This window comes from Camelus bactrianus, chromosome 16, assembly GCF_048773025.1.
Source record: "Camelus bactrianus isolate YW-2024 breed Bactrian camel chromosome 16, ASM4877302v1, whole genome shotgun sequence".
NCBI classification, from domain to species: domain Eukaryota; kingdom Metazoa; phylum Chordata; class Mammalia; order Artiodactyla; family Camelidae; genus Camelus; species Camelus bactrianus.
This window is the reverse complement of record NC_133554.1, coordinates 10,915,758-10,937,725: the sequence shown is the minus strand read 5'-3', so window position 1 is coordinate 10,937,725 and position 21,968 is coordinate 10,915,758. Positions and strand designations below refer to the sequence as shown.

At 53.0% G+C, this 21,968-nt stretch overlaps 1 protein-coding gene across 3 annotated transcripts; it reads right to left on the bottom strand.

Annotated features, from left to right (window-relative positions):
• Window positions 1-1,193: 1,193 nt before the first annotated feature.
• On the bottom strand, window positions 1,194-20,724 carry P2RX5 (purinergic receptor P2X 5). 3 transcript variants are annotated; one of them, XM_074342577.1, is made up of 13 exons: window positions 19,861-20,718; window positions 16,560-16,710; window positions 15,923-15,994; window positions 15,604-15,679; window positions 15,422-15,518; window positions 15,063-15,143; window positions 14,676-14,814; window positions 14,011-14,147; window positions 13,482-13,575; window positions 13,285-13,350; window positions 10,636-10,718; window positions 9,589-9,747; window positions 1,194-8,208 (listed from the first exon to the last, which is right to left on the bottom strand). In XM_074342577.1, the coding sequence occupies exons 1-13, from the start codon at window positions 19,995-19,997 to the stop codon at window positions 8,139-8,141; spliced, it is 1,362 nt and encodes a 453-aa protein (XP_074198678.1). In that variant the 5' UTR covers window positions 19,998-20,718; the 3' UTR covers window positions 1,194-8,138. The 3 variants fall into 3 exon arrangements, with proteins under 3 accessions (XP_074198678.1, XP_074198679.1, XP_074198677.1); XM_074342578.1 differs by lacking the exon at window positions 9,589-9,747; XM_074342576.1 differs by lacking the exons at window positions 1,194-8,208; window positions 9,589-9,747 and having other exon boundaries at window positions 10,690-11,604; window positions 19,861-20,724.
• Between the last annotated feature and the right edge of the window lie 1,244 nt (window positions 20,725-21,968).

Here is a 21,968-nt window from a genome sequence, read left to right as displayed (position 1 = left end):
GAATGAGTAAGCTAAACTTTGGGTTTGTCTAGAGTGTGAATGCTTCTGTCTATATCCTAAGCTGTGATCCCTTATCAGGAGAATTATTTTAGAATAGCACGCATACATTTAATTGAGAAACAAATACTGCATTAGAGTTAAGTAATGAACATATTGCTTGTGGAATTTAGTCTTAAATGGGAAGATCAGCCTTACATGATTTCACAAATATTCAAATTATGCTAAGTGATATTAAGTGCTTCAAACCTAACCCAGGTTTAGGGCTGGGGGTGGGGGTAGGTTCTTTGAGGAAATAACATTATAGTTGAGACCCAAAGGTTGAGTAACAGTCAGGTTTTACTTGGCAAGAAAGCACATGTGTGAGGGTCATTGGGAAGGAAGGAGTTTGGCTCATATCTGAAGAGTTTAGAGAAGAAGCCATGAGGTAGACCACAGTAGGGAGTTTTGTTATCAAATCAAGCTTGGGTCCTCTCACCTCGTGCAGTAAAGCCCATCTACTGACCCAGGTTGTGCTGAAGGAAAGTGCAGTGTTTATTGCAAGCACCAAGCAAGGAGATCAGGCAGCTAGTGCTCAAAAGTCCCGAACGCCCCAATGGCTTTCAGGAAAAGATTTTTTAAGACAGGGTGAGGGAGAAGGTTTTGAGTTTCGTGATCAGCTTTTGCATATTCTGATTGGTTGGTGGTGAGGTAACGAGGGGTCAACATCAACCTTCTGCTTTCAGTAGGGTCTATGGTTTTGAGCAGCATATGGTTAACTTTTTCCACCTGGTGGGGGTTTCAGTATTTGCAAAACAGCTCAAAGGACATGGCTCAGAATATTATCTGTAGCTCTTGAGGAGGAACTAAAGGTCCTTGACTTTAATGGCTTAAACAAAGCCAATCTAATCGCATCACTCCTGACTAAAACTTCGAGAGTCTCCCCCAAACTGCTATTAGTATCAAGGCCAAACTAACCGAGCAAGACCCTATGAAGCCTTCCCAGGACAGAATCTCCTCCGCCTGCCTCTTACATGTAGAAAAACTTTAGCCTGCTACGCCTTCCCCAAGTTCTTACGAATAAATTAAATCAGAGAAGTGAGAAAATGAAGAAAGAAAGGAAAACAGCCAAGCAAGGCAAAAAAACTTACGCCATTAAACATTTCCTCTAAAACAGAGTCACCATGAAGATACGAAGGGGAGAAAATCAGGACACATTTAAAGTTAACACCTTTTATTATTTTATAACCAAATAAAACTGTCAGAAAATACATATGTTGGGTAGGTCCCAGAAAATGCTTCCCATCTTCTCCTTCTCCCTTTTAATTCTGTCCACAGGCCTAAGGGGAAACAGGTGGAAGAAAAGTGTCTTGTAGAGAGTGCTCCTGTGTCCACTGGAGAAGATGCTCTGAGGAGAGTTGAATCATTTGCGGGGAGGGGGGCAGGCTGGAACTAAATGGAGCCCTTTTCCAGACATGCAAGATGCAGTTCCAAGTGGGGTGATTTAAGGACTTCTGGGGCACTTAGGGACATCTGGAGGAAGTCACATTCCCCCTTTATGACTGGTCCCCCAGTGGGGAAGGCAGCCTCTGAGAAAGGAACTGATGGGGTTGGGGGTGGTACAAAAGGCAGCCAAGACTGGTCAGTCCTGGTGACCCCTGCATCAGGAGTAAAGAGCACTTAGCTCTTTCATGGCTGGTCCCCATGATGTCACATAAATAGCACCCAATTTAAAACTTTCCCGTTGGCCAGCATCATGATACTCCCAAGGCAAGGAATAGCAGAATTGGTAGGGAAGTCCTAGATAGATGGCTTTAGGCCAGGGCTTGAACATAAGCATGGACAACTGTGATCCTGAAATGTCAGCATGGAAAGGAGAAGCTGGTGATCATCTTCCTGATGAGGCAGCTGGTGCCTCGAGGAAAAGGGGCTTTTCCCAAGTACCGCCTGAATAACTGTAGGGAGACATTTCCACTCCGATACAAAATAGCACAACTGTCCCCACGTTATATGGCTGCTGCCAGGCGATTCCAAAATCATTAAAAGAAGCCAGGCCCAACTCCTAAGCAGCTGTAACCCCTGCCTTTTTTACTTCTTCCCAAACGTACAAGTCACATGCTGTGTTATCAAATCCAAGGGTTTGCCTTAGGGAAAAGTCAACATCATAGTAAATCACCCAGATTTTTCACTTTTTCTTCAGAGAACAGGTTGGGCTTGCTGACTGGTCACCAGGCAGCCCAAGGGAAGGAGCTGCTTCTTTAGAAGGGGTCCTGTTCTGGGGACCACGCCCCTCTGCCCCAGAGGCGGGGCCTCACCAGGGACCTTGAGGGCCCCTCTAACCCTGTCCTCCAAAGGCCGCAGTGGAAGGATGCTCACTGCCCCCTCTGTGCGGAGGAGAACCATACTCCTCCCAGAGAGGAGGCTCCCTAGAGTCAAGGCGGGTGCCCACTCAGCGCCTGGGCTTGCTGGGTGAGGGGCAGCGCTGCCTTTGGCTTGGATGCCAAGTGGATCCAACAAAAGTGATTGAGTTCTAGGCCCCTCCCTTTGCGTCTACGCAGGGGCAGGGGCTTCTCAGCCAGCGCAGAGGGAGAAGCGAGCCGGCCAACTTCTCAACCCGGAGCTTAAGCAGATTCCAGCGCGTCCGTTCTGACAGAGGAGACTCGGTCTGCCATGCAGGCGTCAGGAAAAGCTCATTTCCTGAAGGAAGAGGTGAGTAACTAAGAAGAGTCTCAGCAAGACAGGTGAGACTCTTGGAATTGGTAACACGTTGCCTCGGGGAACGGGTGGGAGGGAAGCTTTTCACTGCTCTTTTGTGCCTCTTAAATTTTGGATCACTTAAGTATGGCCTAGTCAAAATATTTTAATTTGAATGAATTTAGCATAATGCTACTTTCCTGGAGCGAGGAAAGGGGGGGGGGATCTGCTTGGTCTCAGGGTAGCTTGAGAGTAAGTTTGATCTGGAAATTGGCATCACCCACCAAAGCTGGCCTTTTCCTCCCTCGGAAGCAGCCCTTGCATATCTCCTCAAGCATCACTTGTCAACCTTTACAGTGCGCGTGAATCACCTGGAGTCTTGTTGAAACGCAGGTTCTGATTTAGGGACAGGAGAGAGGCCTGAGACCGCGTTTCTAACAAGCTCCCAGGTGATGTCGATGCTGCTGGTCCACGGACCACACAGAGGGAAGCAGCAGAGCTCGGCAGGGCGGGGCGGAGGCTCAGGGGTGAGGGAAGCAAGGGCCTCCCTAGCGGCAACTTCCACCTGCGGAGTGAGTGCCATCATCATCTCATTAGCCCTTCAGATGGAGCCTCAGAGCAGAGAGGGAGGGAAGTGGGCAGGGACACCCAAGCCCCACAGGACAGCAAGAGCCAAACCTTACAGGCAGTGCGTCTCCCATCTGGGTGAGACGCTATCCCCCGAGCTTCTCGAGGCTCTCTTTGCTTCCTCCTCTTCCCTCACCACCCCCCCCTTTTTTTTTTTTTTTTTTGATAACAGCTTTATTAGCTGTAACTCACAGACCACACCCCCCATTTAAAGTGTGTGATCCAGTTGTTTTTGATGTATTCATGGGTTTGTACAGACATCACCCTTGTGGATTTTAGAACATTTTCAGCACCTCAAAAAGAACCTCGTGCCCCTTAACAGCCCCTCCCCAGCCCCCACCTTCTACTTTCTGTCTCTATGACTCTGACTTCTCTAGGGAGAAGAATCACACAGTATTTGTCCTTCTCTGTCTGGCTTCTCTCGCTGAGCATCACGTTCTTTGGGTTCGTGCATGGTGTAGAAGGTGCCAGGATTTCCTTCCTTTTAAAGGTGGAATCAGATTTCACTGTGTGAATGGACCACATTCATTTACCCATCATCTGTCTGTGGACCCTTGGGTTGCTTCCAGCTTTCAGCTACTGTGAATCGTGCCGCTGTGAACATTTGCATACGTGTTTGAAAATATGTCTTGAATTTACCCAGTACCTAGGAATGGGATTGCTGGATCATGTGGTGAGTCTCTGTTTAACTTTTTGAGGAACCATCAGACTGCTTTCCACCACAGATGCCCCATCTGACGTTCCTGCCAGCTGAGCACAAGGATGCCAGTTTCTCCACATCCTCACCAGCACTCGTTATTTTCTGAGGTTTTTTTTTTTTTCTTTTCTTTTTTTACATTTTTAAAACTTTATTTATTTATATATTTATTTTACAATGTTGTATTTTTAAGTTGAAGTATAGTTTATGTATACTGTGTGTGTTACAGGTGTACAAGATAGTGAGTCACAGTTCTTAAAGGTTATACTGCATTTATAGTTATTATAAAATACTGGCTATACTCCCCACATTGTACAATACATCCTTGTAGCTTATTTTATCCGTGATAGTTTGTACGTCTTAATCCTCCACCTCCATCTCGCCCCTCTCTCTCCCCTCTCCCCACTGGTAACCACTAGTTCTTTCTCTACATCTGTGAGTCTGTTTCTTTTCTGTTATATTCACTAGTTTGTTGTATTTGTTTCGAATCCACATGTAAGTGATATCTTACAGTATTTGTCTTTCTCCGTCTGACTTACTTCATTTAGCATGATGCCCTCCGAGTCCATCCATGCTGTACACCAGAAACTAACACATTTTAAATCAACTACTGCAACTAAAAAGCAAACAATCCATTTAAAATATGGGCAGAAGAACTGAATAGACATTTTTCCAAAAGAGGAAATGCAGATGGTGAACAGGAGCATGAAAAGTTGCTCAGTATCACTAATATCAGGGAAATGCAAATCAAAATCACGAGACACCATCTCACACCTGTCAAAATGGCCATCATTAAAAAGAGCATAAATAACAAATGTTGGCAAGGATGCGGAGAAAAAGGAACCCTTGTACACTGTTGGTGAGAATGTAAACCAGTGCAGCCACCATGGAAAACAATATGGAGGTTTCTCAAAAACCCAAAAATAGAACCACCATGTGACCCAGCAACTCCACTCCTGGGCATATATCTGAGAAAAACAAAAACATTAATTCAAAAAGACACATAAACCCTGCTATTAACAGCAGCACTATTTACAATTGCCAAGACACGGAAGCATCCCAAATGAACATCAATAGATGAATGGATAAATAAGATGTAGTATACACATGCAATGGAATACAGCTCACCCACAAAAAAAGGATATTTTGACATTTGTGGCCCTTCATTCACTTTTTTTTTTTTTTGCACTTCAAGAACCAGAATTTTATAACTGGCATAAATTTCCATTGCATCAAAAACAACAAAATACCTAGAAATAGAGTTAACCAAGGACATTACCCATACTCTTAAAACTGTAAAACACTGATGAAGGAAATTAAAGATGATACAAAGAAATGAATTCTTGGATTGGAAGAATCAACATTATTAAAATGGCCATACTACCCAAAGCAATCTACAGATTCAATGTAACCCCTGTCAAAACACTCATGACATTTTTCACAGAACTAGAACAAATAATTCTAAAATTTATATGGAACCACAAAAGGCCCCAAATTGCTAAAGCAATCTTTTATAGGTCTTTTTTTCCCGCCTCTTTCTTTTTTCTTTTCTTGTGGTTTGGTGACTAGGGAAGTTCCTTTAACATTTGTTGTAAAGCTGGCTTGGTGGTGCTGAATTCTTGTAGCTTTTGTTTATCTGTGAAGTTTTTGATTTCTCCATCAAATCTGAATGAGAGCCTTGCTGGATAGAGTATTTTTGGTTATAAGTTTTTCCCTTCCATCACTTTAAATATATCATGCCACTCCCTTCTGGCTTATAGAGTTTCTGCTGAAAAATCAGCTGATAACCTATGGGAGTTCCTTTGTGTGTTATTTGTTGCCTTTCTTTTGCTGATTTTAATATTTTCTCTTTATCCTTAATTGTTGTCAATTTGATGACTATGTGCCTTGGTGTGTCCCTTTTTGGGTTGATCCTGTGTGGAGCTCTCTGCACTTCTTGGACTTGGGTGACCGTGTCCTTTCCCAACTTAGGGAAGTTTTTGGTTATCTCTTCAAAAATTTTCTCAGGTCCTTTGTCTCTTCTCTTTCTGGGACCCCTGTAATGCAATTAGTGTGCTTCATGTTGTCCCAGAGTTCTCTTAAACTATCCTCATTTCTTTTCATTCTTTTTTCTGTTCTGCAGTAGTGATTTCCACTAATCTGTCTTCTAGCACTGATCCGTTCTTCTGCCTCATGTAGTCTATTCTTGGTTCCTTCTAGTGTGTTATTCATTTCAGTGATTTTATTCTTCAACTCTGTTTGAGTATTCTTTATATTTTCCAACTCCTTGCTAAAAACTTCGCTCTGTGCATCTATATACTCCTCTTGAGTTCTTTTAACATCTTCACCATCATTACTCCAAATTCTTTCTCAGATAAATTGCCTATCTCCTCATCACTTATTTCTTCTGGGATTTTATCTTGTGCCTTGGCCTGGAAGATATTCCTCTGCTGCCTCATATTGTCTTTCTATTTGTATTTTTAGGTAAGTTAGTTATGTTTCTCGACCTTGAAGAAGTGGCTCTCTGTGGGAGACGTCCTGTGCGTCCCAGCAGTACACTCCTCTCTTGGCACCCAACAGCCAGGGTCCAGGTGGTCCCAGTGTAGAGTCTGGCCTATGTTTGTGGATTCCTTCCACAGGCTTTGGGATTGTTGTTTTCTTATTTCTGGTACCTGCCCCCTGGTGGATGAGGCTGGACTACAGGCTTATGCAGGTTTCTTCCTCCTTCCAGGAGTGCCTGCCCACTGCTGGGTGCAGCTTGTTCCTAGACCTCCGGTGCCTAGGGGTATGCCTAGAGGCTCAGGAAGTCCGCTGATGGGTGGGGCTGTGTTCCCACCCAGTATGTTGTTTGGCCTGAGGCTTCCCAGCCCCTGAGCCTACAGTCTCTTGGGTGGGGCTAGGTCTTGGTGCTAAGATACAAGCAAGATGTCAGCCTCCAGGAAAGCTCATGTAGATGAACACTCCCGGAATGTCCACCACCAGCTTTTATGTCCCCTGGGTGAGTCGCAGCCATCCCCCAAGTCTCCAGCAGCCCCTCCAAAACCAGCAGGCAGGTCTGGCCCAGGTTCCTATGAATCACTGCCTCTGCCTTTGGACCTGGCACACGCAAGATTCTGTGTACGCTTCCCAAGAGAAGGATGTCTTGTTTCCCCCAGTCCTGTGGGGGTCCTGGAGTTAAGCCCCACTGGCCTTCAAAACCAGATGTCCTGGGGTCTCCTCCTCCCAAGGTCAGAACCCTGGGCTGGGGAGCCTGACGTGGGGCTCAGAACTCTCAGTTCTGTGGGCAGGCTTCTGCGACTTAATTATTCTTCAGCTTGGGGGTCGCCCACCCCAGGGGTATGGGGTCTGTTTACATCGCGAGCACACCCCTCCTACCATCCCAGTGTGGTTCCTTCTTTATGTTTCCAGTTGAAGATAATCTTTTTTGCTAGGTTCCAGTCTTTTTTTTTCCCCCTAATAGTTGTTTAGCAGTCACTTGTGGTTTTGCTGTAGTCGCAAGGGGAAGTGAGCTCGTGGTCCTACTGCTCCGCCGTCTTGCCTAGAAGCCCTGGGAGCCTGCCTCTCCCCTCATGGCCAGCTGCCTCCCCACAGGTCCAGCCCTCTCCCAGTTGCCGCCTTGACCACCTTTACATTTCACCCCTGGGAGCAAGGCCAAGTGTCCCCTTGGATGTTGGCCAAGGTCATTCTCTTAAGGAGTCGTCATCCAGCCTAGGGATCTGTGCAAGTCTCAGAGGCTAGAGGAAGGCCAGCGTGCTGGGCCCAGCTGTCATGTCTGTCGGCTCTGGAGGGAATTACACGTGTGCTCCCCTCCCTGAAGGCCAGGTCAGTGTCTCATTCAAGCATCTTTTGGATAGGTCCTAGCCCACAGCAGGCATCAAAAAATGTTTACTGCATGAATGAATGGACAAGTGAATGCCCTACTAGGCTCTCCAGAAAAGTGAAAACGCTCTAGGCCTCTTCTGCACGAGCCACTCTGGCCACCGGGAGGCTCCCCTCCCCACACAAACAATGAAAAGCTTGTAGCAAGATCCCAAAGTGCAGGAGAGGTGGCTGTGCCTGGAAGCCCCAGTCCATTGTGGACAAGGACGACTCTTCTTGGTTCAGAGCTGCAGGCAGTTCTGCCTCCAACATCTTCACCAAATCTGCTCTCAGCCAACACCTCTGGCTACGCCTCCACGGTCTGCAGGTTCCGCAGTTGCTGCACATTCGCCTTTCCGTTCCCCTGGTGGCCGGACCTGTGTGTGGGCAGGTGGGGCACAGAGGACTGTTGGGAGCCCTGCGGATGGGGACGGCCTCGCTAGAGGCAGACTCCACTCACAGAAGCCTCCGGCTGGCAGCACTGCAGTCCTGCAGGGTCTCTGGCCAAAGCCCGGGCCCAGGGAGATGCTCAGGCCCAGGCCTCTGGAGCTGCCCCAGCAGTGAGCCCTCAGGCTATGCTGAGACCAGCAGGGCAGCCACTCTTCCCTCTCGCAGGTGAAGGAACTCAGGTGGGCGCCCAGGAAGTGACAATCGGCTCAAGGAGCATGTTGGGAGCTGCTGGGTGCCGGGCCTACCCCGGCAGATCCCCTAGCCTCTCCGTCTTTCTTGCCTCCTCTCCATCCTTTGCCTCCCCTTTCCATCCCAGCTCACTTCTCTCTTTCCCTGCCCTGGCTCAGCTCCAGGTTGGAGGCTGCCAATAGCTAAGTCAGCAAAGAATGAAAGCTCGAGGCAGAGGAAAGCCAGCCCAGGTCAGTGAACCCCTCTGACATAGCTGACAAGAAGAGAGTCATGGGACCCTACCTACCGATGGAGGGGAACCAGCCCCCTGTGTTCAGCCCCCACTAGAACGAAAAGGAAAACAGGCCCAGAAAGGGCCGGGCACCTGTTGAAGGTACAGAGGCAGGCAGGAGAAGAGCAGGCCCAAAGGCTGGCCTCCCGACTCAGCCCGGGGCGCCCCCTGTGCCAGGCTGTGGTCAGATCTGCAGAAACTGCCAGGCTGCCCAGGGCTTCTGGGCTGCGCTCCAGGGAATCGCAGCCTGCAGGCCGCCTGTGAGCAGCCACCACCCTCCTGAAGCTAGGGCAACTCCAGAATTTCCACATCAAAGAGGAGCTTAGGGAAGGCATCTGAGGGGAGTGGTGGAATGGGGGGCTCAGTAAAGTAGAATAACCTGATAGAGAAGAAATGGATTCTAGGGGGACACACTGCCTGGATTCAAATCCCAGCTCTGCCATTTATTAGCTGTGTGACTTGAGCAAGTTACTTGACCTTTCTGTGCCTCGGTTTCCTCATTAGTAGAATGGGGAATATTAGCGTCCACGTCATTAGGTTGCTGAAATGAGGTCACATACACAAAGAGCTCAGAGCAGCACCCCGCACAGTAAGCCTGAGGGAGTGACAGCACTGTTACGGTCTTAATGCTGGGACGGCACAGCAAGCAGACACATTTGTGGTCACTCGGGGACTGGTGGGGAGGCTAAAGCACCACCAGCACCCCTCCACCCAGAGCCCAGCTTGAATGGGCTCTGCTGGGTCCCGGACGTCCTGCCTGTGGCCAGGTCAGCCGGAGCAGGGAGCAGGGTAGCAGACGGCTGTCTCTGCAGGCCTGGTTCCCGGCCCTCGGCTGGGCAGCCCTCACCTGGCGGGCTGGAGGAGCTGCTGGCACACACAGCCATTCTCTTTCTGGCCACCGCCTCCATCCTGCGCCTCGGGCTGCTCGGCCAGCCCCGTTCCCACCTCGGCCGGGGCCACGCTGTGTTGCGAGGACTCCGCCAGCTGGGCGAGGACCCCTAGGTCCCTAGGCAGGACATGACCTGTTAACCCTGGCCTGCAAGCCCTGGGTGCCACCCCTTCCCCGGGAACTGGTGAGCCGCTTGCCCTGCAGGGGGCGCCCCTCTTCCCCCAGCAGCTCAGTGGGAGAAGCAGATGCAGTCAGGGCTCAGGGTTCAGCTTGAGAACCACGGCTGGGTTTCAGTCCAGGGGAATGATGCAGGCTGGCCCTCCGCCCTGTCCCAGGTTGTAGTGGAGCTTAGGGAAGTGCCCAGTGCCCGTCCAGAGCCCATTATCTGCAATTCCTCTTTCCGATCCCAGCCCCTCCAGAAAGCCTTCCCCAAAGGCTGGGCCAGAGCCCCTCGCCCCTTCCCATCCACCCAACCACTACGATTTTCCATGCACACTGTGTTCTGCTCCTCTAAATACACACCCAAAGCCCAGCAAGCCCAAGGCCAAGAGGCCCCGAGATTGGAGGGAAAAATCCATTCTTTTCCTTCCCTTACCACTCCAGCCCCACCTCAACCCCAGCCCCCAGGACCAGTGCTGGAAGGCGCCGTATGTAAACCAACACTCTCATTTCACAGAGAGAGAAACTGAGGCCCAAGGAGGCCTGGGACTGGTCCAGAGTCACTTGGGGAGATAGTAATAGAGCCAGGTCTGGAAACCAGGTCTCCTGCCCACGACCTGGAGTGGCTTTTCTTCTGCCAGCTGCTCTGAAGCAGAATCCAGTCCTGTAGAGCAGGTATTCAGAGCATTCCGCCTTCCCCAGCCTATCCAGGCGAGCTCCCCGCATTCGGCCCTGCCTCTACCCCGTCGCCAAACACCAACAGAAAACCAAGGTAAGGGTTCTCAGCCAGGGAGGGAGATGACCTAGTGGGCGCCCCTCGGGCTGCTGGGAGGACACTTAACTGACCTCACTTCCTCGTACTTCTTGTCTCGGTAAAAGTGGCTCTTTTTGATGAAGTAGATGAGCACCAGGTCGCAGAAGAAAGACCCCTGCAAAAGAGTTGGGGTCCCTGACTCAGAATCGACTTCCAGAGAGCGCTCGGCTACTTGACACAAACCACACCCCGTTTGACCCGACAACCCCTGAGGGGGCATCATGGTCCCCATCTCAGGGACACTGGGCTCAGAAAGGGGTGCCTTTGTCCAAGGCCACAAAGCTGGTCCCTGGTAGAGCCAGAGTTAGCCTGCAGCCCAACTGATCCCTCAGGCCAAGCACCCCCGCGCTCCCCTGACCCCACTGAGTCAGGTCTTCAGCCAGCGTCTGCTGAGCATCACGGGTGCCAGGTACTGCCCTGGGGTGCAGGGAGGAGTGGGGACCGTTCCTCTGGCACAGGAGACAAGCATGTAAATTACGACCCAAAGTGACATGTCCTACGATGGGGAGAGGTGCAGGGGAGCAGACAGAAGACGGGACTTTATTTTGCCTGGGAGATACATCTGGGCTGAGTCTTGAGGGCTGAATAAGATTTTATAAAAGGGAAAAAAAGCTCAGGAAGGACGCTGCAGAGGCAGCACAAGCTCGTCATGCCTGGGAATAGGGGCGGGACAGAACTGTAGCACTTTAGGAGCTCTCTCCAGTAGTCAGTGAGAGAGATGTATTGGAGAGCATCTGAACAAGGGCACAACGGCAGGGGTCAAGGAAAGGTGAGGCCTGAGCTAACCCAGTGGACCTGCGGGCACACCTGAGCACACCCTCTTCAGACCAGAGTAGGTGGTGCAAATACCAGTCTCCTCCACCAGAGGGCGACTCCACCCTCACAGCACAGAAGGGAGGGGCGGAGTTTCCTGAAAGTCTGAGGAGCGGGAGGGGGTGCGAGGGGGTTGATGGATGGCCCCACAGGGTCCTCTGACCTGGGCGCTGCACATCTTCCCCGCCCTGTGTCAAAAAAGCTATTAATTCCTTGTTTGACAGAGAACACTCCTCCCACCCCCACCCACCCTCAACCAGCACTTTTTCCCTGTTACCTTCACTTCACAGGTGTCCCCCAGATGCCCCTGTGTTCTGATTTACCCACGTTATAAGAAAGTGATGGCCGAAGGGGCCCTTCTCTAGGAAATTTACACATGCAAACATGCAGGGCTCCCCAACAATGCTGTCTGCAGTTAGGGGGGGTCATTTGGGGCACACTTTCATCCACTGACCACACTTCTCAGGAGCATGGCCTCTTTGAGTCCTGCTACAGGACAGTTTTCCTGGTCTCCAGGAGTCCTAGGTCCTGCTAGAAGCCTCCAATGGGACTGCTGTGACTGCCCGGCAGAGGAACCCAGGGTGAGGCTGCCAGAAACCTTGGCAAGGGGCCTCCTGGGGTGGGTACAAGCCACTCACTGATGACTCCCCTGTCTTTAAAAAACTTCCAGAAAAACAAAAGGGCATGAAAGAGATCCAGGGGAATCCTTCCCTGCCCTCCAGCCACTACTTCCTCTCCTGTGGGCCCCTCGAAGCCCAGCTGAAGGGACAGATCTGAGGGAGGACTGATTTCCCTGCCTCTCATCTCCTTAGCTGCATGATTCGCAACCAGGGGCAGATTGTTGATGCCTGGAGAGATTTTTGGTTGTCATGATGAAAACCAGGCAGGACCCTCCAGGGCCCCCTGGGTACAAATCCTTTTTGTGTCCCCCGTTCCTTTCGTGTAGGAAATAGGCTTCATTCAGCCTCCTAGATTACTTCCCTGAGTTCCAAAGAGCAGATTCAAACATTTGCTACTCAGAGAAGTGAGGAAATGCAGAAAGAGAGGAGGAGGAGTCAAAAAACAATAGTGTAGCCTTGGGGCAGGGTCTTGGTTCCTCCTGCAGGGACAGATATGACTATCTTTGAGTTCTTCTGCAGGAACTAAGGCCCCCGCCCAGGGGGAGGATGGTAACTCAGGCCCTGTAACCTCACGAGCCCATCAGAAGAAAGTCACACACCCTGCAGCCCTCACCCCAAATTTTGCATATAAATTACTCCACCCCAAAAACCATCAAGGAGTTTGGGGGGTTTGAGTACAAGCCTCCCATCCTCCTTGCTCGGTCCTGCAGTAAACTTTTCTCTGCTCCAAACTCCGACGTTTCAGTTTGGCCTCACTGTGTGCTGGGCACAGGAACTCATGTTCGGTGACAGCAGCTGTGGCGGAGGTGCTGCGGCATCTGGTGGGTGACGCTGGGGGTGCTGCCTGCCCCCTACAGCGTGCAGGACGGCCCCACAAAAAGAGGATTTCCTGGCCCCAGACATCACAGGGCCACGGCTGAGAAACCCAGAAGTAGCCAGATCCTGCCTCTTTTTAGCAGAAGTGGAGACAAGGCGGCCCAGGATCCCAGAGAACCCTCAGACACAAACAGAAGCCCTTCTGGCTCTGGAAAGAGAAACCCAGGTGGTCACTGCCACCTGGGGGGCCGCCGGAGGGGTGTGAAGTCCTGGAAAGGCCTTTCCACAGGTCTGCCTGGACCTCCCAGGACCCCCCCCCCCAGCTCTGGTTCTTCCCAGGGCCTCAGGACAGCTCCCCTGGGGCACTGTCCCCCCACCGCCTGCCCCTGCCCTGCCCATCCTAACAGGGTAAAGTGGGGGAGAGGTACTCACCACCCCCATGAGCGCCACCCCAGAGCCCACGTTGATGATTGTGGGGATGATGCTGAACTTCCCTGCCTGGAGCACAGAGAGACAAGGTGGGGTGAGGCGGACAGCAGGATCCCAGGGACTCCACCAGAGAAGCCCGGGGTCCCTCCTAGCACCCCACCCACCCAGGACGTGCCTGCCCAGCCTCAGAACACACGCACCTTGCCATTCACCATCACATCAAAGCGGATCCCGTAGGCCTTAAACAGCGTGCGGAACTCCACCCCAGCGGTGTCTCGGTAATACTTGGCAAACCTGGGGGAGACAAGGCTGGGGAGACCTCGGCCTGCCTGGGCCTCCCAAATGTCTGGCGTCACAGGCTCAGCTGCCTTGGAGACTTATAACCCCCCCATCCCGGGACCCTGGCTCTCAGCAGCTCCCAGGACAGGCTGGAGACTCCCTTGCTGATACAAAGCTAAAGATCTGTGTTCAGGCCTTTGAAGTCCTTGCCAGACATTCCCCATGAGACAAGGGCTTTCCCATTACTGCTGGGCCAAGCTGGGGCCACCAAGGCACTGGCGGATCTGACCCAGCTGTGCAGCCCAGCCTCACCTTCAGGGCAAGTACAGCAGATGCTTCTCTCCTCTCCCAGAGGCCCCCTGGCTGCCTCCCACGCCCGCCCCCAGGAGGGAGTGTCATAGTGCTGGCACCCAGGAAAGGTCACAAGGTGGCAGGCCTCGTCCCAATTACCTGAAATTGTACCCAGAAGAGACAGAGTTTTCTGAAAATTTGTTGTCCAGACGGCTAAAGTGATAGTGCGGGTTGCATTCAGAGGGAGCTCTGTCAAGATCACAGTTCCACTCAATCTGAATTCCTATCACACCGCCCTTGATGCAAAAGAGACAAAAATCAGCTCACAGAACTTTCTAGAGATGGTCAGAAATCACAGACCCATTCTTCGCGGGTAGCTGGACTAGACTGGGGAAGTGCTCAGATGAGAGGGAGGCCCGGCTAGAGCATCTTCCAGGAGGAACGAGAGGCCCAAGGTTCTAGCCCCACCCCGGCCCCACCCTGGGGTGGCTGAGCAGAGCGCGTGGCTGACAGCCCATATCCTCTTGCTCGGTGCTTCAGGGGAGACGGGGACGACCAGGGCGAATGTGTGCTGTGGGACAGGCACCCAACACCAGCGCCAACATGCCAGTGAGGCTCCTCCTGGCTCAGTTTCAGCTGATTCCCAGAGGACTAAGAACCAGACAGCACAGCCAGCTGTGCATCACAGTGAATGCTGAGACAGTGAGTCCCCGGGCAGGTGACTTGGTAGGCCCACCCCCTCCCATGGGTCCTCCTCCACACCCGCTCCTCATTGCAGAGCCCAAGTCCAGAGCCCTCCGACCCCCTGAGCACACACCACCCACCTGCAAAGCTATCTCCTGGAAGTTGCTCCCCGTCCAGCTGACCACGGACCCCAGTCGGAAGATGGGGCAGTAGGGGTCTTTGGGGCCAAATTTACATGATTTGAGGAAAGCTCTGTCTTTGGTGTCCAGCACATTGGTCCTGGGTAGAGGCCAGTGAAATGAAGGTGAGACTGGCTGTTCTCAAGCCAGAAACTGGGCCTAAACCAGGAGTCAGTGGCCCCTCGGCTGGCCAAGATGGAGCCCCTGACTTTAGCCCCTAATCAAGTCCTGGTACTTTCCCCACCCCCAACATCCTTCTGCAAAAAAGGACAGAGCCCCACCGCCACACAGGGGAAAGGGTGAAGGGTGCCCCGCATCACCCAGTGGTTCACACATGGCCTCACGTACTTGGAGAAGTTGAATTTGGGGAAGCGAATGAAGTTCTTTATGTAAACGGTGAAGTCTTCAGCCTTGCCCAGGAGTGGCTTCCTGAAAACCAAGGAAGGAGAGCATGTTCAGGAGGCCCCGCCCTGACCCCCCAGGCCTCCTGGGGCCTGTGCTAAGGCTGAAGCCCGCCTGCTCCCTGGATCCCCTGGAGCCTTTGCCAAGGACAGTTAGTTTGACCATGTCGGGGTGGTCCCCAGGCCTTTGTCGGGTGTCTTGCCCCCCGCCCCCAGAATGAGGATCCCAAGTGGACAGGTTCCCTTGGGACTTGCGCTGCCTGGGACTGGGTAACTCCTCAGGGTCCTGAGGCCACAGCCACTCACGCTGGCCTGGACTTTGTCTCCACCGGGCACCAGGCGAAGATCTCACAGGTGCCCTTTGGTGCACTCTCAGCCCGCAGGCAGCGGCCAGTCCTCACTCCTGCAGGGGTGGACAAGGATGATGCCGGGAACCTCCCAGCTCCAGCCCCCTGCCGCCCCCCAGCCCTGGCCTCTCCAGGCCTCACCATTTCCAGCCACAACAGGCTCCCCAGGAGGGCAGTCGCTGTCCTCCTTGCATGAGGCGTCTGGAATGCTTTCACTCTGCCAGGAGGGAGACGGCGTCTGGGTGGGGTCCCTGCAGGTCTCAGAGCCGGGTCCCACCCCAGGAGCTAGGACAGGGGTTCCTCTCCGGCCTGGGGCCACGCTCCCCTTGAGAACCTGCTTCTCCCCCAAGCAATGCAGATACCAGCAGGTGCACACATCCCCCGGGGCCCTTGGAGGGGCAGACACCCCTGCTTCAGGCAGCCCATCCCACCCCCGCCCAGGTCTCTCCACCGATCACACCTCAGCACAGGTTTCCTGCCGCTGGTTGGGGGTCACGATCAGGTTGGTGACTACAAAGAAGACGTTCTCTCCCTGAGGAACCAGAGTGGGGTTGAGGAAGGGTCCCTTCTGCCCTCTGGGGACCTTTCCTCCCAGGGCTGCCTGGCAGACAGTGGGGTCTCTGCATGGGTGTTGCAGACACTGGGGCCACAAGATCAGTGGATCCCACCCACGTGCCCACTGACCTCAGAGTCCCTGAGTAGGTGTCCTCTGATGGCTGTCTTCCAGGCCCGCCACCCCAAACCATTCTGACTGCAGCCCCAAGCTCAGGTCCAGGAGAAGGGGCAGCAATGGGATGGCCTGGCTGGGCCCAAGGAACCACTCCCAGGGTGATGGCCAATGTAAGAGTAGGGCTTTCTGTACCAGGCCACCCAACTCACACTGACCTGGAAGTTCTCTGGGTCACATTTGGTCTCAACAGGCTCAGGGTTTGTTGGGAACAAAGCAGCCCCTAGTCAGGGAGGGCAGGGGTCTGGGGTAGGGGGAAGGATCAGGGCAGGGTCTCTCCCTGCAGTGAGTAGAGGTCCCTGGGTCCCACAGCTGCCCACGTGACACACCCCGAGCCAGACCCTCCCGCCCGGCTGGGTGGGGCTCAGACCTGCGGTGGTATGACATAGTCTGCCACATCCCAGAGCCGCTCCCCCAGCTCTGAGGTGTTGGTAAAAGTCACGCCCTTGACTTTGGTGATGATGCTGCTCTGTAGTGACGTGTCGGTATCCTGGTAACATTTCTTCACCAGGAACACCCAGCTGCAGGAAGAGGGGACAGGTGGCCATCAGCCTTGTTGCTGCCCTCAAGAAGTTCCCCCAGGCCCCCAGGGTGCAAGGGGAGCGGCTTGGGGCCCCACCTTTCCCGCCAGCTCCCAGGCCGCAGTCACAACTCCCACTGCTGCCTGAAAGCCAGACCTGCGAGCAGCAGAGGTGACCAGCAACTCCAGAGCCAGGGGCTGCTGCTTTCAAGAGCCAAGGCCCTGCAGCTGGGCAGGCCTGGGCTGAAACTTGCTCACCACACTGGCCATGTGACCTCAGGCAAGCCAGTGAGCTCTGGCGGGCAACACAGGGTTAGCTGCGCCACCTGCCAGGGGGGTGAGGATGGTCAAAGGACAAAGTGTATAACCTGAAACTGTTCATGAGACTCAGACAGACCAAAACTGAGGGGCATTCTACCAAATTCTAGTGTGGAATCCTGTACCCTCTGACACCCAAAATACAAGCAACAAAAGACAAAACAGATAAGTTGGATATGATCAAAATTAAGAACGTTTTTTGTGCATCAGAGGATACTATTGAGAAAGTGAAAACCCACAGAATGGGAGAAAATATTTGTGAGTCACATAACCACTAAAGGTCCAGTACCCAGAATATATAAAGACGCCTTACAACTCAGCAATAAAAAAGACAAATAACCCAATTTAAATATGAGCCAAGGATTTGAACAGACATTTCTCCCAGAAAGATACACAAATGGCCAATAAGCACATAATAAGATGCTCAACATCTTTAGTCATTAGAATGCAAATCAAAACCATTATGAGGTAGTACTTCACACCCAATAAGACAGCTGTAATCAGAAAAATGGAAAAAAACAAGTGGTGGTGAGGATGCAGAGAAACTGGTGCTTGCTGATGGAAATGTGAAATAGTGCAGGTCGGTAATTGCTCAGAAAGTTACCACATGACCCCGCAATTCCACTCCTAAGTTTATATCCAAGAGAACTGAAAACATGTCCACACAAAAACTCATACACGAATGTCCTTAGCAGCATTAGTCATAACAGCCAAAAAGTAGAAGCAGTGCAAATGTCCATCCACAGATGGACACATAATGTGGGGCATGGATACAATGGGCTATTATTACTCAGTCATTAAAGGAATGGTTTACTGACACTGGCTACAACGTGGATAAGCCTTGAAAACATTATGCTAAGTGAAAGAAGCCAGGCCAAAAAAAGGCCATATGTTGTAATGATTTGATTTACATGAAATGCCCAGAAGGGGCAAATCTATAGACAAAAAAAGTAGATTGACTTAGTGGTTGCCAAGGTTTGGGGGGAGGGGAGAACTGCCACTGACTGTTAGATACAGGTTTCTTCTGGGGGTGATGGTTGTACAACATTATGAAGGTACTAAAAACCACTGAAATGTATCATTTTAAATGGCTAAGTGATGAATTACATGCTATGTGCATTTTACCTCAATTTAAAAATGGTTAAAAAAAATCCTGTACTCTTCAAAAACGTCAGTGTCATGAGAGACAAAGACACTCAGGAATGATTCCAGATCAAATGAGCTAAAAAAAAATTGTACTACCTTTAAAACTGTTTTGTGAGTATAAACTATGTCAAAATACAAAAAGTACTTTTTAAATGAGATAGCGTGTGTAAAGTTCTTAGCACAGCGAGCACCAGGCACATAAAGCTCAGTGACTACAACAGCTTATGACTGATGTCCCTGTTAACGTGAGACACTGTCCAGGTCAACCCCCATCGGTAAAGGTGGGAATACTAGGCTGGGAGAGGGCAGGAAGCCACCTTCCAGAGGTCATGCAGCAGTGCCCCTCCCAGGGTGTCAGTAAGCCAACCAGGATGCCTCCACCCTCATCTCTAGCGGCAGAACTGGAGTGTCCTGGGCTGTAGGCTGTCCCATCTCCAAGGATGTCTGATTGGGCTGTGACCCTTGAACCAACCAGGTGCTTTAGTAGGGACCCTCCGGGCCTGGACTGGACAGAAACATTCAGCAAATACTCGAGGGACAACATTCATTCACTTGTTCATTCATTTCACACCTATTCCCTAAGCACTGAGGTGATGCCAGGCAGGCCCTGCCTTCACGGCGCCCCCAGAGTGGCAGGGAGTTAGCACAGACATTAAGCAAGTGACCCCCCAAATAAGCATGTAATTACACTGCGGGAATGCTGTGCGGGAGCCAGTGAGAACCAGGTGGGAAGGAGGAGTGGGCACCAACCAAGAGGAAAGGGATGCCCGGCTGAGGAACAGTATCAACGAAAGGGCCTCAGGTGGGAGGCAGCCAGGTGCCTTCGGGATGAAGCTCCGGGAATGCCCCGCCTCCAGGTGGAGCCAGGTAAGATCACAGCGGCCCCGCAAGGAGGAGTGTCTGCTGCTCCCCAGTCAGGAAGCAGGAGGGGCCCGACGGCGCATTTACTGGAGGAGTGAAAGAGATGCCTCTGCATCGCAGACATCTGGTGTCACTTCCTCTCCACCTGTCCCCTTCCTACTTGGGAGTGAGAGCTGTGAACAGTGCCTGGCTGAACCACCCCAAGGAGCTACCCCTCAGCTGATGGCTCCAGCTCCTGCTAGGGGGTGGGGGAGGCAGACAGGCGAGCTGGGAGCCAGGGAAGGGAGGTTTCCAGAACCCCCAGCCAGATACCAGAGATGCCAGCCACGAGTGGGGTGGGCTGACCAGAAGGGAGCTCTGGACGTGCTCAGGAGTTGCCCCAGCTGGGAGCTTGGCTCTGAGCTCAGTGATTATAAATAAACTACCTAGTGCCTGGGCCAGCGCCGGCCAGGGCCCAGGGAGGCTCTCGAGACAGGGGCAGCCCAGCCCCCTGCATACTTGCCCGCTTCCCGAAGCCCCAACACTGGGGGCTCTAGCTCTGGAGGAAGGTCCGGACCATGGGAAGCCTCGTAAATGGGGAAACTCAGGAGCCCCTGCCGCATCTCATCACCTCCAGAGCCAGTGCGGGGGTACAGGACTCCCTCTTGACCCCCCCACCCTGACACCCAAGGGCACAAGCAGGGTCCACTCCCCGAGCAGGGTCCGCAGCCACAGGGCACCCCAGGCGCGCGCACAGGCCCATTCCGAGCCCCCCGAGGCCACGGCTGCCGCCCCTATCCCCGCCCGGGCCCAACTCCCCCCATCCCAGGAGCCCCGGAGAACTCACACCACCAGGTAGGTCAGGATGGAGAGCTGCAGCAGCCGGTAGAGCAGGCCCACCTTCTTGTTCTTGGCGATGACGTACTTCTCGGTCTTGTAGTCGAAGAGCGACTGGTAGAACCCCTTCCAGCCCACCTGCCCCATGGCGCCGTCTCACCTGCCCGCCGGCCGCGCCGCCACACATGTGCCGCATGGGAGCCGCCCCCTCCTGCCGCCGCCGCCGCCCGGCCCGGCCCGGCCCGGCCCCCGCTGGGGCACCGCAGCGCCCGGGTGCGCGGCTCCAGCGGGCAGGGGCCAGCAGTCGGCGAGGCTGCGGCAGCGCCGCCGTAGGCCGGGCGGGGACCTGGGACGGCGACCTTGCCGCCGCCTCCGCTGACAGTGACACCGCCGGACCGCCGCCCGGTCACTGGCCCGGGAGGGCCCTCCCGCAGCCACCCGGCCCGGGCTCCTAGATCGCTGCGCCGGAGGGGTGAGGCGAGAGGAAGGGCTCCTTTGGAAGCAGCCCCAAAGATAGCCCGGGTTCCTCCTATAGAAAAGACGGGAAACTGAGGCCGGGGGAGGGGCCTACAGCACAGGAAGTGGAGGCGAAGAGCTGGTAAAGCGCATTGACAGATAGATACAAAAAGGTTTCTTGATTTTTCTTGCTCCCTGGGAGGACCCTGGCCCTCCCCTCGCAGGCTGGGGGAGACTAGAGACCGGTGCCACCCGCGGCTCCTGCGCCTTGTGTCCGCTGGAATGAAGTGCGTGTTCCTGCTGCCGCAGCTGCGGCCGGTTTCTGCCCCACACCCGGGGAGTCAGCGGCCAAGTAGGTCCCAGTAGCCAGAACACGGAGAACTCTACCGCGCCCAGGGTGCGTGGGGGTGGCGGAGATGAGACAGGCAAGCAAGGCCTGGGATCTTAAAATATGCCTGGAGAGAGGGCGGGTGCCAACTATTTGAAATGTTCCCAAAGCAAGAGGTGGACCTAATCTAAGCTGCTAAATCTGCATCCCTCACAACACGTGAAATGAAATTAGAGGCGGTGGGAGCCAAGATGAGGGCTTCTCAGAGGAGATCAGGTTTGGAACTTGGGACGACCACAGAGAGGAGGACTCCTGGGTGAGCTCCGTGTGCGTGTGCATGTGCATGTGTGCATGTGTGTGCTGGGCTGTGCACGCTCCTTTTCTGCATTTCACTCCCTGCCGTCCTGCAGAGTCGTCCTGCTCCTCTCCCAAGCCTGGCCCTCCCACACCAAGGAGAAGTTCCCTTCCCTGAACCACAGGCTCTGGGAGTCCGGAGTAGCAATGGACCCTAAAGTTCACCAGGTATGATCCTCTGTCAAAGTAAAACCCCCAGGGCAGTAGGTCTCCAGTTTGGGTGAGTGTGTGTATCATTTGGAAGAAAAATGCAGATCCCTGGGTCCTGCCCCTAATTTTTTCATTCTCTTAAGACTAGGATGGGGCCTGGGAATATGTACTTTGCTCTCAAACAGTCATTTCAGAAGCACAGATTTTTGTAACTTTTCATCAGTTTCAACTCAAATGCCATTTGCTTTAAAAAGGCCTGTTCTTATTACCATCCACAGAAAGCAGCCTCCGCCCCATCACTTTCGATCCCATTATCTCTTCTTATTCCCTTAGAGCACCTGTCCCTCCTGGGTCTGATCTCATTTGCTTATTGACTGTGTCCCCCACAAAGACCATAAGCTCCAGGAGGGCGGGGACCTTGCCTTTGGACATCTCTGTGCCCCATGCTCACCGCTATGCCTGCCATATAATAGTTCAGTACATACTTGCTGAGTGAGTGACTTGGGCCTGATTTTTTAAACAGGGAGGGGACTTCAGCTGCCACTCTGTTCCAGTCATGACTGGGGATTTTGGAAGCTGACATCATCCTGGGGGAAAGGCTTAGGATGTCACCGGACCTCCCTTCCTCACTCTCCCGCCAGCTCTTCCCTCACACAGCTCTCCAGCACAGAGACGCAGCCTCAGTGGAGTGGCATCACAGTCACAAAGAGCCCACAGAAGAAGGTGGCTTTTCGGGGTCTCACAGTCCAGCCTGGAGAAGAGGTCCAGGCTGGAAAGCATCACCCCCACAGGACTCGCCACCCTTGCACAAGCGGCACGTGGGATGGTGC

Bases quoted from the DNA above. Each gene is read 5' to 3' on its own strand.
- P2RX5 (XM_074342576.1), bottom strand. From the start codon at position 19,997: ATGGGGCAGGTGGGCTGGAAGGGGTTCTACCAGTCGCTCTTCGACTAC. The intron at 15,680-15,922 runs GTGTGATCGGTG...CCCTCCTGGCAG, and splicing joins GGCAGGAAACCTGTGCTGAG to AGTGAAAGCATTCCAGACGC. The intron at 14,148-14,675 runs GTGGGTGGTGTG...TTTTGCATCAAG, and splicing joins TCCAGGAGATAGCTTTGCAG to GGCGGTGTGATAGGAATTCA.